The sequence below is a fragment of the Teleopsis dalmanni genome, chromosome 2 (genome assembly GCF_002237135.1).
Source record: "Teleopsis dalmanni isolate 2A chromosome 2, ASM223713v2, whole genome shotgun sequence".
Classification (NCBI taxonomy): Eukaryota; Metazoa; Arthropoda; class Insecta; order Diptera; family Diopsidae; genus Teleopsis; species Teleopsis dalmanni.
In genome coordinates this window covers 26,676,639-26,692,789 of record NC_051847.1, presented here as the reverse complement: position 1 = coordinate 26,692,789, position 16,151 = coordinate 26,676,639, and the positions used below count along the sequence as shown (strand labels likewise).

The 16,151-nt window shown below is 28.6% G+C and overlaps 1 protein-coding gene across 3 annotated transcripts in view; it reads left to right on the top strand.

The window, feature by feature from the left end:
• Nucleotides 1-356: 356 nt before the first annotated feature.
• Nucleotides 357-16,151, top strand: part of LOC119677448 (kazrin) — a 39,250-nt gene continuing 23,455 nt past the window's right edge. For 2 of the 3 annotated variants that reach the window (XM_038088791.1, XM_038088792.1), the window contains exons 1-2: nt 357-510; nt 5,045-5,549. In XM_038088791.1, coding sequence (XP_037944719.1) covers nt 397-510; nt 5,045-5,549 — 619 coding nt within the window. In that variant the 5' untranslated portion in view covers nt 357-396. Of the gene's footprint in view, nt 511-5,044; nt 5,550-14,720; nt 14,898-16,151 lie in introns of those variants that run through there. The other variant, XM_038088793.1, reaches the window with a different exon arrangement.

Here is a 16,151-nt window from a genome sequence, read left to right as displayed (position 1 = left end):
AATTAAACGAAAAATTCGAACTGCAAACTCTAGAAAAGCAAACTTAAAAATAAAATAAAATAAAATAAATCAACTATTACCAATCTTTCAGCTGTAAAACAAACTAGAGAAAATTTTATAGAAAGAAATACTAAAACATATAGAAATAAAATAAAAGATATAAAACAAAAGGAACACTAGTAAATATCGACTTTTTGTTCATATCAGAATTAATTGCAGCTTCGAAAATCTCTTCAACCACTTTCATTTTATTTCTAAAGATTCACAACAGAAAAGAAAGAAAGCCATAAAAATAGATTATTTCCGAAGTTTTTTTCTATAAAAAATCGAGTTTAATAAAATTAAGCGGAATTTTTCATTTTCTGCTACTTAGCCAAGAAATTTTCTTTATAAATTATGCAAATAAACGGAACATCTTCCGGACCTACAATGGCTGCTTCAGAGCCTCCAGAACCACCACCAAGAAATCCGGATCGCATAAATGCTTCACTACATAAACTCGGCGAATCCGTAAGTAGTCCAAATATGTTAATTGGTGCATAGAGTTTTATTAAAATTTTCAATCACCAAACTTAATCATTCCTAATAAAAAAAAAATATGCATGAATTGGCTCTTACATCCACCACCTCATCTTTTCATAACCAAATTTTAACTTTGAACAAAAATTTATTTTATAACCAAATTTCAAAATTTATGTATGATTTTGTTTCTTCACACAACATAAAGTTTAACTTTATTTACATACATAAAAACATAATAAACATTTTCCTTAATAATTGATAATTGGCATTAGGATAATAAAAGTTTCTCCTTTAAATTTTATCTCTGAATAAATTGAATGCATGTTTAAATATTAAAAAAGTTCTGAATATAAAATTAACTTAAATTATATTCCCCTCTTTATCATTAATAAAATGCCACTTAAATACTTAAAACTCTACATATATTTTTATATATAAGAGTCATTGAAATATGACCTCGTATTTTAAATAATTTTTTATTTAAATTTTAAACATTGCAAAAATGAAGGTTATTTGCATAATAAATATAGTATAACATTTTTATATGTACTGTACATTTTAATATTTAACCTCAATTCATTACACGCACATTTAAGAATTGATTTCATCTGTTCTTGCTAATAAATTTTTTAATAAAATTATTTATTTCTACTTTAATTTAATATTTTTGATATATATTAAATGAAATAAATTTTCCTTTTTGCAACAAATATAAAATAAAATGCATTAAATCAATGTTTTTAGTCTGCTTGAAAAGCTAAAAAATGAACTGTAGTTGTTTTTATTAGTAAATAAAATAATAAAGAAAAGAAAAATACATATGGTAAATATGTAGAAAATTATAAAAATTTTTTTTAATTAAGCAAATATATTAAGTAAATCGACTCAGGTTTTGAATTTAAAATTAAATGTATATGTGCAAATATTTTTTTTAACAATTAATTATAGAAATACAGTTTTATAAATCAGATATTTTAGTACAATATAAGTGCTTAAAAGTTATCAACATAAATATATCAGTTGAACAAATACTTTTTTTCAATATTTTTAATAAACTTAATACTATTATTTTACTAACTTTTATATGTAATTAAGAAAACCTCAGTCAGAAATTGAAATACTAATTATTGAACCAGTAGCTTACCCTAGATTGTACCAAGAAAGACGTACTAGATATTATTTTTTTGGCAGTATTAATATCCATTTATATCCATTAAGTATCCATTAAATTTAATTATAATAAGTATTTTCTGTAGATTATATTGTTTAGGGGAGGAGAGGGATTTATTCCTTCATTTCTCGGTATACGCCACTATCTTAAACCTAAGTTAGTTAGTTAGTTAGTTGTGGTGGAGAGAGGACGAATCCTCCTCAAATAGCTAAGGATGAAAGCCGTTTTGAATCCACAAAAACCTCGTAATAGTGGGTAGTAGATAGAGGGTCAAACTAGAACCAACCAGAGGCATTAACAAAGGTAAGAATCTGGCTAATGCTGATACTGGAGATATCGCTAAGTGAGTTGAAGAAAGGGACCCCTAGAAACTCAAATCTAGTTCTGGCCAGACCTGGACAAAAACACATCAGGTGTTCTGGTGTTATTTCTTCTTCTTGTCTACCAAACACGCACTACATGAGGTACCACAGGGAAGGCCAAGTCTAGCTCCATGCCGTCCTGGAGCCTTCCACAGGGAAGGCCAAGTCTTAAACCTAAACTAACAAATATAATTTTTATAGAACAAAAAGGTGAGAAGCATTTAAACTTAAAAAAACCAATATAATTTAATGAAAGTATTAAATATTTTTTTTAATTGATATACAATTTTATAGCATTAATGACAATAATGGCCATTATGGAGACGCGTCAGAAAGTATGAACACCTTAAAGCTACAATTTTACAAAACTTTTGGATTGTTGGAAGTTGTGTCTCACAAATAATAAACTCGTTGCTTTTAAAGTTGCAATAATTGTTGATTTGTCTGTCTAGATTAATAACTTCAAATACTTTCCCAATAAATAGTCAATCGATGATAAACCATATCATTAAAAAGGTGACTCATGTGGTATGGTTGAACCAATATGATGCACCGAGTAGAAATATTTTGACATGAGATCTAAATCTAGCTTTTATAATTCAGTAATTTTTGTGACAATATAGAGTGAATGTTTTGAATTCTGGAACAATTTGCAGTGAAATATATAAAATTTCGCCATATCTCGGTTACACATATTTCCATCCATTTATTTTCTTGATGGATAGATTCTTTGTTTCTGAAAAATAAAAATGTTTCTTTCCTTAAAATGCTGTTGCAATTATCCAGTAATACCATTTTTATTACCTGTCGTTAATTTTATTAGGTAATGGATATAAATTATATCATATGAATCCCAATAAACCGTTGTCATTACATCTTTCCTGCTAACATCATAGTTTCATCTTCTTTATTCTATTTATTCCATGAAATCGTTCTTATGTGTGTAGTTATTGTAGCATGTTTTTCATAAGGCAAAACTTCGATTTCATTTGTAAAAATTATTTAAAACATATTATAGGAAACGTTTTTTTAAATCTTTGTTCGTTTAATTTGTCTGTGGATTTAATAAGACATGCACTTTCATTGATTAGTTAAAGTAATACAGAGCACACTATAGACGATTTTTTGCGTAACAGTCTCCATGGGACATCTAAACTTTAAATAAATCCAACATCTCTTCTTCAAAACTTGAGTAAATTGGATTATTGTCACATGGCTTTCTCATGGCGGATCAAATATTCCCATAGTTCACATTAGACTAGATTCGATCTATTAAGTTGCTTAAACTAAAACGTATTCAAGTCAGCACTACGATATCGATGCTGACACTCCACTGCATACTTCAAAGGTATGCAATAAGATTTGGTCTATCATCTCATGACTTTTGTCGTGGTTGTGGCTCTGTAGATGAGATAAACTTTGTATTCAACCTCATGTATTAGCACCCATCATTGGTTAGAAGAAGTTTCAAAACTGTTGGTTTCTTTTTTCTTAATGACGTGACAAAACTGTTATGTCGTGTATTATTTTATTTTTTTAGACTTAAGTTTAATTTATAAAAGAGATCCACAATTCCATGCATTTAGAAAGTTGAATATTTAGTAGGAGTTTAAGAGTACTTTCAGTAAAGTAACCTTTTCGTATTTTTTTGATATATATAATTACACTATAACAGAAAAAATTTTGCAAGCTTTTACTGGAATCTCAGTTAACGATTAGTTAACTTGATTAAAAGTTCAGTTATCACGAGTTCATCTATTGCAGAAATGTTCGCAGATATTGTTATGGAGGTAGAGGTCTAATTGTTAGCGTATTCCATTTGATACATAAGTAATTATATACCCCATATATAGTGCAAATAAATTCGATGTCAAATAAAATTAAATGACTTTTTCATTAAATTTACTACAGACTATTATATTTTATTATCACTCTTTAGGAATCGAAAGCAGTATTAACTACTAGTGTTATATAAGTACTTGTAAAAGTCGTAAGATACTCTTATACCGGCAGTGTTCTGATTTTATTTTGTATATATTTTGTTCTATATTGTATACTTGATATATAAACAAATATATTCTTTACGCAATAATCACAAATTTTTAATGTCTTTTGTATGGCCACGTAAGAAACTTATATACCTATACTATACATACCTATATACCTTATATCTATATACCTTACCTATATATATGAGTATATATGGGTAGTACTGCATTTTAAGATATATTCACATAGATATATTCACAAAGATATAAAATTCACAAATATTTGCAAATGTTGACTTCTTGAAAGTAATAAGACGTCATACATGTAAATTGAATTTCCTCTTCTGTAGGGAATAAATTCATAAAATACTTAAATATTTGCTTATCATTTCAAAAGAAATTATTGAAAATAATAAATAAACAGAAACTTAATATTTTAATAGCCTTGCACACTTTAAGCTATTTAATGGACAGTTCTATCAATAAAATCAGCGATGAATAAATTTTTCTGTTTAAATAAATTGCGAGGGCTTAACATAATTCTCTGTAATATGAAATGAGAAAGTGCAATCAAAACGAAGATATTTAAAAAATTAATATTCTGTAGTAAACCTTCTTAAAACATATTTTTAAATATCGGAAAATAAGGACAAATGAATTGTATGCTTCCATTACAGTGTGTACTTTCAGATAAAAATAAAGTTATTACTTGGAAGCAAATGTGCACATTTGCTTCGCAATTGCAGAAAATAATCGATGACAACGTTAATCCGCTTATGTAGCACTACATGTCCTTTTATGCTTTTTTTACACAGTTTTTATTTTATGTTGATTTTAAATCCTATCAGACACACTTTCGATATTTTTGACTTGAAATTCTTCATAACATACTCGTATATTGTTGTGAATATTTTAATTACGAAAACACACCAAAAAAATAAAAAAACAATTAAATTTTTGACATATCATTTAACTGAAATTTGTTTTAATTATTGTTTCAGAAAGCCATAAAATCATTAGACTCGAGCACTGTTGCGATAAATGACAAAACTGTGAACAACAATAAACCCTTAAAACCAATTTTATCACTCGATAACAATATTATACAAACAGCCACAGGCACCACAGTTACGGCTACTGTTACTGCTGTTAACCCGAATTCACCATCGGTAGCTATCTTTAATAAACGTAACGATATAACAGCGGGTGGTGATAGTAGCTCCCCATTAAGTTCGAATGGCAGTAATCACACTCTCACCTCTCCAATGACGATTGATAATCAGTTGCAACAGCAACAGCAACAACAACAACAACACCAACAGCGTTTAAGCTTCCTTAGTAAAAGCGACACGCCTGGCCAACTAATGACACAACAACAACAGACAAATGGACCACAATCAACTTTGCATATGATAAATGGTAGTACAGGAAACGGAAGTGGTGCATTGAATTCAAATAACTCAAACACAATTGCAGCGAATCACCTTTTAGCGCACACCACTGCAGGTATGTGAGACTTTTTTGTAATTATCTAAGTGTTTTTTCGCTTAATTATATGTGTAAAATTACTTAGTTTATTTGTATATTTATACCGTTTGCTTGTTTGTTTAAAGATCTACTTTTACTATATAGCAATTACTATATACATAAGTATAAAATTTGATACTTTTGAGATAATGGTAAATTTCAATCCCTTTCCATTATATTCGTACTACACTTTCGAGTAGTTTTGGTTTTGTGTTTATCCATCCATTTACTATCATAACTAATAATTTTCGTTATAATATTTTAATTTTTTATTTTTATTTCTATTTTCGGTTTATAGGCCGCAGAGGTTTTCATAACTTCTATTAAATTATGCGTTATGAAAATATTTCAAAACTGAAAATATTCGTAATTCCATAAGAATTCCATTTTCACTGTATATTCAATTTTTTTTTGCATATTTTAAATCTCACTCAATAGCTATATTATCTATGGTACCCTTATAAAATAAACATTTATTCCATTTAATTACCAATAAAATATGTGCAATTGATTGTGGGCACCCGTTGCGTATGAGTAATTTTTCGGAAAATTATAGTCCATTCAATTTTCTGCTCATTTCAAATATCAAACTAATTTAAAATATGAAATAAAATAGATTCAAAATTTATTTAAGTTTAAAATTGATATATAGAAGTTGTGCACGTTTTGATCTTTATTCTTTTAATGAGAAATACAGGATATATTGGGTGTTGTTATTCATATATGCATAAGGTATGTATTTATTGAAGCATTTACAGATATATTTTGTCTTCATAAGTTCTTAATCTTATTGTTAGTTACTCTAAAACAACAGATCTTAACTATAATATAGTTACTGCTTACCATCACAGTTTTTCTGTCTTTTTTTAAGGTTTCGTTTTTAATTTGTAAATATTATACCTTTTTAGTCGAGATAAAACTACAAAGATTTTAAGATAATGTATGAACATTATAAACTCTTGCGCTGAAAATAACTTACAGAAGTTATGGGTTCAGCTTCCACTTTTTAAAAGAATGTCGAAGAACAAACTTAAGCTGTGATATTAATGATTTTCAATATAAAATTATAATATGGTTGACTTATGATTAGTACATTATTAATAAAATATAGACTGTATTATTAGCTGCTTGAGAACTTAAAATGATAACACAAGACAGAAATATTATTGGAATGAAATTTATTTTATTATAAACAGGTAAATAATTTCGTCATTTTTTTAAATATAATTTCCGACATATGTCCACCGCTGCTACGAGTTACATCGTCCATTCGATTAGTTCAATTTTTAAGTTTTTTTTTGCAATAAATGTGTCGTCAATGTAGACATAAATACTGGTTTTTAATGCTTCAAGAGTTGCTGGTTCAACATAAACTAATGACTTAACATAAGCCCATAAAACGTAAATGCGAGGCGTTAATTCGCACTAACGAGGAGGCTAGTTAACAGGATCAGTTCTGGAAATAAAGTTATTACCAAATTGATTTCGCAATATATCGATTGTTAAGCTGTATAGCGCGGAATGACTAGTTGTACCATCTTGTTAGAACCAAATGTCGTTTATTTTTAACTGATTAATTTTTAAAAATAAAAATTCAGTCAGCATGGCTCGATAGTGCTCACCATTCAACGTAACGGCTGCTCCTAGCTGTTTTCTCATTTTGAAAGAAGTTAGGAGCGATGAACCCGACAGCGTGCTAACTGCACCAAACAACATAATGGTTATTCGTTAACGGCTTGAGGATTATCTTTACATCATATGTAGCAATTTTTCTTATTGACGTAGCCATTTAACCAGAAATGAGCTTCGCCACTTAACACAATTTTTCGACGAAGAGCTTTATTAACTTCGTGATCGGATTTATTTTTTTCAAAGGAAATTTCTCCAAATTAAAAGCATTCTTCTAGCGTTAGACGATTCATGATGAATTGTCAAACCTTACTGAACAGAAATGTCACCCTCAGCTGTCAAACCTTAATTATCGATATCGATAGTTCTTATGCAGCTAAAAAAACACGCTATAAAATCATCTTATTAAAATCAGTTGAAACTGCTTCAAAAATCAAACAACTGTGTGACATTTCTATAATATATAATAATTTCTACAATTTTTGCAAGAATACTATATTACATATGGAAGCTTCGACTTTGTAAATTTTTTTTGATTTACTATTAACAATTTTTTAACAATTTTAACAATCTAATTATTAGAAAAAAAATATTTTTAATGCTTTCTTAATCCTTTTTATACACTTTCTTGACATATGGTACAAATTTGAGCGCCATCTGTCAATTAGTTTGTTTACAGCAGCTGTTAATGTGAGTCTACCTCAAGTGCATTTAGCGATTTTTGCTATGAAAAATTCTTGTTCTATGTGATTTTTGGACCAAACACGGCACAACTGTCATCGCTCAGGCGCCATATTCGCCAGATCTGGATCCGTGCGACATTTTTCTGTTCCCGAAACTCAAATTGCCCCTTCGTGGTAAGCTTTTTGAGTCGATTGAATCGGTAAAAGAGAATTCGCTGAAGGAACTAAAAGCCATACCTTAACGGGCCTACGAAAAGTGTATGTAAGATTGGGTTAAGCGTTGGCATATGTGTATCGCTTCAGAAGGAGCATATTTTGTAGGAGATAAAATTAATTTGGAATAAAATTTAAATTTGTGTTTTATTTACAAAATCCGAGTACTTTTTGAGCAGAAGGTATATGTAATTGTATTTAAAAAGTCATTAACCCACTGCAATAGATTATTATTATCTCTGAAATCAACCCATTTTTACACTTCACTGTTTAAATATTTAGAAAGTCTTGATAAGAAACCATATGTAATTATTTTTAAGATAATCAGAACCCTTTAAAAATTGGTGTTACTCAACATCACTTTTGCTAATACACTTATTTACAAAAAAAAAAGAAAAAAAAAATTAAGGTTACATTTTATCTACTAAAATGCATCAAATTTTCTAGATATACTATAAATTGTAAAACTGCTAGAGACAAGTTAGTTATATTAACTTGTTACTGGTTTTATTTCCATTTGTATGTATTTTTAACCACATATGAAATTTGCATGTAACTGTGTATGTATATGAGTCCGTAGTATGGAATCTTACTTGACCGATGGAAAACTATTTTAAAAATGTTAAAGTTTGCACTTATAAAAAAAAAGCAGCACCACAGTAAATGCAAAATGCATTGAAACGTGAATAGCGCCCACTCACTCAACATGAACCAGCACTGTAATGAGTTTCTTGCAAAGTGCATTTTCGACAATATTGTAGTGTAATTCATTTGAATAGCATTGAAATGATTGCTAGCTTCCAATGGGCACTGCAATGCCACATATATAGACCACAAACGGAATGGTAGCTCTATGAGTGCGAGTGGGAGTGGGAGTTTAATGGACACGCATATCCGATGCTTGTTTAGGCCATACAAATGTGTGGGTCCCTACAATGAATTTGCATATGCCTGCTTAGAGTGTGCACCATTAATATGATTCCGTGTTGATGATAACGTTGCCTTACTTTGACCATTCATTTACAAACATTGCTTAAAATTTGTGAAACGAAAAAATAGAACGCAGGCAATATGAGCTCATATGATAAAGTAATCCGGTATGCATGGTACATGTTTATTAGAGCTTCATTTATCAGCAGCCAGCAGCAAGTGGCTCCTTTATATGACAAACTATAGGTGTCCTCCATACAACATGAAACAATGTTTTCTTTAAATGCTATAGTAGGATTCTGCATCAATGTAAGACTATACCATGCTATGCCTTCATGCATGGAAAATTTAATCTAAATGGAGGAGCTGGTATTTGCAAATGATCAGCAAAGCATGTGTCTTACGCTCTTTATATTTGGTTTATGCAGATTTGTTTATGTGACAGGGGCAGACCTAAAGCGGATTTCAATGCAGATTGAATTATAACACTCAGTGAATGCCCTAAAAACGAAAATAAATATCTTCATACTTCAGTTAGAAATTGACGTTTTAATTAAAATAGAATTTATGATACTTTCATCGAGGCACAAATTTTATTTAAAAATCTAAGGAATATTTGATTCAATTTAATCTTGATAAATTTATAGGTTTTCAAAATTTTATACTTTTAACAGTAAATGCAGTAATCTTACCTTCTGAGTTGATGAGAGAACTGTATTCAATCAATATTACTAACTTGAAAATTTGCTTCATGTCAGAATGGTTTAATGTAAGATTGTTATATATAGGGTGCTTATAAATTATACATAAGGGATTGGTCTTCTTCCTACCTGGGTAGCATTGTGACAAATAAGAGCGAAGTTGTTAAAGAGCGAAAGTCGCGTTTAGCAACTTAACAAGATAGCTATGACGATCCAGTAAACTCAGAAAGCAAACCAAACTTTAACACTAATGTGAAATCTCTCTTGTACCACGGCTATAAAATAGGGAAGCACTCCAGATGTATAGAGATAAAGATGAAAGTGTTTGTATGGTGACCAGATGGAATATCAAATAAACTTCTGCTGAACCAAATGACTCAAAAAGTAGCATTAATTGAGACAAATATGAGAAAGAAGTTAATAGGCCATACGCCTAGGCAACTAAGAGATAACATAGCGAGGCAAACGTTGCCATGTAATCCACAACAGAAGACCTAGTGCGCCAGCGAAAATGTCAGAAGAATGGTCGGAAGTGAGCACAAAATAGTGTCAGACTTAAAAGAATTATTAAGGCCTTATGCCCCACTGGGGGAAGTAGACAACAGTAGTAGTAGCATAAATAAGACATAGGAAGCAAACAAAATATAAGCATATTTAGCGAATACTACTTATTTGACGTTAATGAGTAAAGATTTCGATCGACTGGTTTTTACAAAAGCGTATTAGTAAATTCATCTCAGAGCTCTGTTTCCCCATTGTTTCAAGTATATAATGCCTTAAACTGTATTTTAATAGTTGTTAAAGCTGAAATCTCTGTTAACTAAGACGCATACACCAGTGAGTCGAAATATTTGTTTATCGGTGTTATTTATTTTTTATTCTATTCTATCATTTCTTTTATATTCTCTTCTATTATCATGCAGCACAGTCCCGTTAAAACTAAAAGCCATACAAAATATTTTGATTCAAACTTATTTACTTAATTGGACATAACAAACCAGTTATCGGATTTCAGATCCGATAACTCTCCTCTCCAGGGGCTGCTGCTGCTCACGTGCCTTTTCCAGTCTTATATATAAAACGCGGTTAATACTCGCTAAACTTGATCATTTCGCCGAAGATAGTGTCTACCTCTACCCTTATATATATTCTTATACCTGAAAATCATATTGAAGCTTTAATAAAGACATTTCTAATAGTTTTTTATTCTTATTATAATTCTTTTAAAATATAAATGTAGTATTAATATTGTATATCATTTATAAAAATGCACCTAAACAACTGAAGTATGATTTCTTATTTGCAATTAGACTTCAATGTATTTTTTAATATAAAAAATTTTATATTTAATACATCAATTAGAAATAAACTAAAAGCCATACAAAATATTTTGATCCAAACTTATTTACTTAATTGAACATAACAACCAGTTATCGGATTTCGACCAGACGTGGCTCTCCTCTTCGGCGAAAATAATGTTTACCTCTACCTCTATATATATTCTCATTCTTTTCTTCTTTCTCATTGATATTGAGCTTTAGCAAAACCAATTCTAATAGTTTTTTATTTTTATTATAATTTTTTTAAAATATAAATTTAGTTTTAATATTGTATATCATTTGTAAAAATACACCTAAACAACTGAAGTATGATTTCTTATTTGCAATTAGACTTCAATGTATTTTTTAATATAAAAAATTTTATATTTAATACATCAATTAGAAATAAACTAAAAGCCATACAAAATATTTTGATCCAAACTTATTTACTTAATTGAACATAACAACCAGTTATCGGATTTCGACCAGACGTGGCTCTCCTCTTCGGCGAAAATAATGTTTACCTCTACCTCTATATATATTCTCATTCTTTTCTTCTTTCTCATTGATATTGAGCTTTAGTAAAACCAATTCTAATAGTTTTTTATTTTTATTATAATTTTTTTAAAATATAAATTTAGTTTTAATATTGTATATCATTTGTAAAAACGCACCTAAACAACTGAAGTATGATTTCTTATTTGCAATTAGACTTCAATGTATTTTTTAATATAAAAAATTTTATATTTAATACATCAATTAGAAATAAACTAAAAGCCATACAAAATATTTTGATCCAAACTTATTTACTTAATTGAACATAACAACCAGTTATCGGATTTCGACCAGACGTGGCTCTCCTCTTCGGCGAAAATAATGTTTACCTCTACCTCTATATATATTCTCATTCTTTTCTTCTTTCTCATTGATATTGAGCTTTAGTAAAACCAATTCTAATAGTTTTTTATTTTTATTATAATTTTTTTAAAATATAAATTTAGTTTTAATATTGTATATCATTTGTAAAAACGCACCTAAACAACTGAACTGGGATTACTTATTTGCATTAGACTTCAAACGTATTTTTTAATAAAAAAAATTTTATATTTAATACATCAATTAGAAATAAAATTGTTTATATAAGATTTAAAATTAAAATATAATTTATTCTGAATCCAATCTGTCTTATAATAATGAAGGAGAAAATTAATTAAATTTTTCTTTTTAATAACTTTGCTGAGACGTGAACATCATACGAGATTATAAATTTTACTCTCAGCTCAAAGACGTCAAAATTCTTGCATACCAAAACTTATTAATTCACATGAAAATTGTTGATGTTTTGACTGAAACGTCACCATATGAAAATTATTCCCTCTGCGCACCATTTATATTAATTATGTCGAGATTTGGAAACGTTAAACAGATTTTCTTAATGCCATACAGAATGCTCGTTGTTTGGAATAGCACTGAATTCCAGAGGGTTTTTCTGAAAAACAAAAATCTTATTAAAATATTATAAATTCCATGGAAATTTTTTGTAAGAATTGGATTTTAAGCAATTAAATCGTTTGTATATTTTTTTGGAACTTGCATTTAAAGTTTAAACAAAAGTCTTAGTTAGAAGCTAAATTTGTTGATTTAATTTTAATGCACAAATTAAAATTATATAATTTGTAGTTGGAAAAAAATATAAATTTTAACCATTCAGAAAGAAGAGGAGCAACAAAGAAAGCTAGAATGGTATAATCTATCAGGGATATTAGAATCGATACCACACATGGGGACTTTCAGCTTCAAACGGTTCAAGGATTGTTTGCAATTAAGTAGAAATAATTTAAAAATCATTAAAGGAATCCTCACACTAAGTTAATATTCTAACTCCTCACAAAACTAGAAACTAACTCTAACGAAACTTGTAGGTTTTTTAGGGAACCAAATGAAGCACGTGTTAGGAGCTTGCCCGGCACTATGTACAAACGAAAGAAGTACCTAGGTGGTAAAGGTAGTTGTATCTTGCGAAGAAATAATCATTTATAATGTAGATTCAACACTACAGTTTATGAAGAAAGATGGATTTGAAAAAATGCTTTAGGTACTTAAAGGCTTCTCAAAGTAAAGTCATCAAACTTAATAATAATAATAATAATAGGCTGCACTGCTTAGCTAATAATTACTAGTTGATCAATACAAGAGTTTATATAGGAAAGCGTGGATTTGGGGAAATTCTTTAGATTCTTTAAGGGGGCCTAAACCAAATTAATAATATAATAATAACTTATGAGTTATTCACAGCATTGGGCTGGACTGCTTAGCTAATAATCACTAGCTGATCAATACAGTAGTTTATATAGGAAGTTGTGGATTTGGGGAAATTCTTTAGATCCTGAAATAGGGCCTAAAGCAAATTCATCAAACATAATATAATAATAACTAATGAGTTACTCACAGAATTTGGCTGGACTGCTTACTAGATGATCATACAACAGTTTATATAGGAAGGTATGGATTTGGGGAAATTCTTTAGATCCTGAAATAGGGTTAAAGCAAATCCAACAAACATAATAATATAATAATAACTAATTAGTTACTCACAGCATTGGGCTGAACAACTGAGTTACTATGAAATTTTGTTATGTTCTTAGGCCTGATATGTAAGCATCCTTATTATATGAATACAAACTTGTTATGTGTACATATAAATATAACCCATATTTTGATCTCCTTTAAGAGTCTTTTTCAGGTAGCTAAAATTATAATTAATTTAAAAATGTGCCCATCTTTCGTTGTCATTATTGCAGTTTTATAGCTAAAAATAATATAAAATAAAATAAGTTCATTAGATTTGTTTATTAAATAATCAAACAAAATCCAGTGAGACTGAAAACCAAAAATTTAAATTTAAATTATTTTCTTTAATTTTTGTTTATTATTATTTTGTTTATTATTAAATAAAGAGGTTTTTTCGAACAGTAGTGAACTACAACAACATAAATTCATTTTATATTATTTTAATTAATTGAATACAGCCAAAATTATTATTAAATTAAAATATTGAATTACTTTTAGTAAATATTTTTTGATATCATTTTTTTATTTATTTTTTATATATGTTGTTATTTTATAATATATTTATTTTCAAGAAATTTAAACAAATTTCAAAATACATTAAAAATCACAACACCATAAAAGGGTTCGTCAATTTTTGATGTAATCTACAAAAACCAAAACCAATTAATTTACAATCCTACATATTACATACACTCAGCTTACTCAAATAATAATACATATTTCTACTTAAATCGCTACATAGTATACATATTTACCATCTATCATCTCAAAATAGTATCAATCAAATTTGAGGTATCCTTTTACAAATCCATAATTATAGCAATTTGTTATTATTACTTATGTTATGTTATTTCATTGATGTTATTATTGTTGTAATTCAAATGCTTGCCTACTGAATGTGTATCATCCTCTATGTACTCGTAACAATATTCGTATTCGTATTCCCGTCTCCTACTATTCTGTATTGCCGTATACATCATTTATATTACTAAAATCGCATCTCAACTCCATCGAACTGCACTGAATTGAACTTAAAATTGATTTTATCTAAATAAAAAAAAAATCACGAACGAATCCAAAAAAAAACACATAAAAAAGTTGATAAGAAAAATGCGAACGATGTCTGCTCGATTGTTAAATTAATGGATTTAGGAGCAACATCCTCGTCGGGATCAATAATAACCGCAATGATGCCAATAGCTCCTTCCACTGCCAACAACTACAATAGCAACAGTTGTGATGGAAATCGTAATGACGAGTCAAAGTTCAATTTACATCCAGGTAAGTCTTAAGTCTTCCAGTTACTTTCGTTTTTACTTTTATTCATATTTTGATTTTGATTTTTATTTTTATTTCTATTTTCATATTTGTATTTATTTCCCTTCAACATTCTTACTCTTATTAACCCGAATCAAATCATCATTTTCGCTTGATTTCCTTGAGCTCCATTTTATTTTATTTCCAAAGTAGCAGCAACTCTGCTGAAAGGACTCGTTTGATTTTGTGATTTTGCCTGGAACAGTTGTTGTCTGGTTGTTAAGTTACGAGTTTAATTACTTTTATTTAAGTTTGTGATAAGCTGCCTGCACTCTTACTTAATATACTTCTTAGCATTAAGGGTTTCTTTTCATTTTGTTTATTGCATGAATCATATTCTGAGTTATAAGTAATTAAAAAATGATTAATTAATTATTTTATAATAAAAATTAAATGAAACAATAATCTATTGAAGAGCTAGTAAATATATAAATTATGGTATATACGATACAATAGAAATATATCACCATAACACACTAATAATTGTATTTATGGACAGAACTGCAAAGTATTGATTACTTTTGTAATTGAATTAACTACTTATTATTAGTAGTAAGTAATTGTAATTTATCTTATGTCGAGATTTTTCTGAGTCAGTGCAACTGTGCACTTTTACTCTTTCTTAGCTGGGGGGTTTCTACAGATAATTGTAATTTGGAACAGAAATTTACATTCGTTATTAAAGGAATTGTAAGAATAATTGAATTATTCGATTACATTTGGAATGTACTGCAAATTACTAATGCTTCTTTACATATAATTGTAATTTTAATTACAAATTTAATTACCAGTGTAATTGCGATGAAGCTCCGCCGATTACAAAACAGAAATCGTTAGAAGTTTAATGTGAAAAATGTATGGATGTATGGACTTATGGCGTTATCAATTGTTAATTGGGGTAGTTTTTTTCATCGAGATGCTCCTTTAATACACTTTTAGTGCAATTTTCATTTCCGATTGTAAAACTGTGATAAAATACATAATAATTGAGATTAAATTATTATACTTTAGATATTTTGCCAGAGTTTTATATGACGATATATCTTTATATGAAAATATAAAAACTAATACTACTACAAAAGTGTCAGATTGCTCTAAAAATATTCGATAAGGCAACAAAATTTAACAAATCGAGAGTAAATCTAGATTAAATCCAGATTTATCAAACGAAAACGCCATTAAAATGAAATCTGTTACAACAAAAATTATTATCATCCA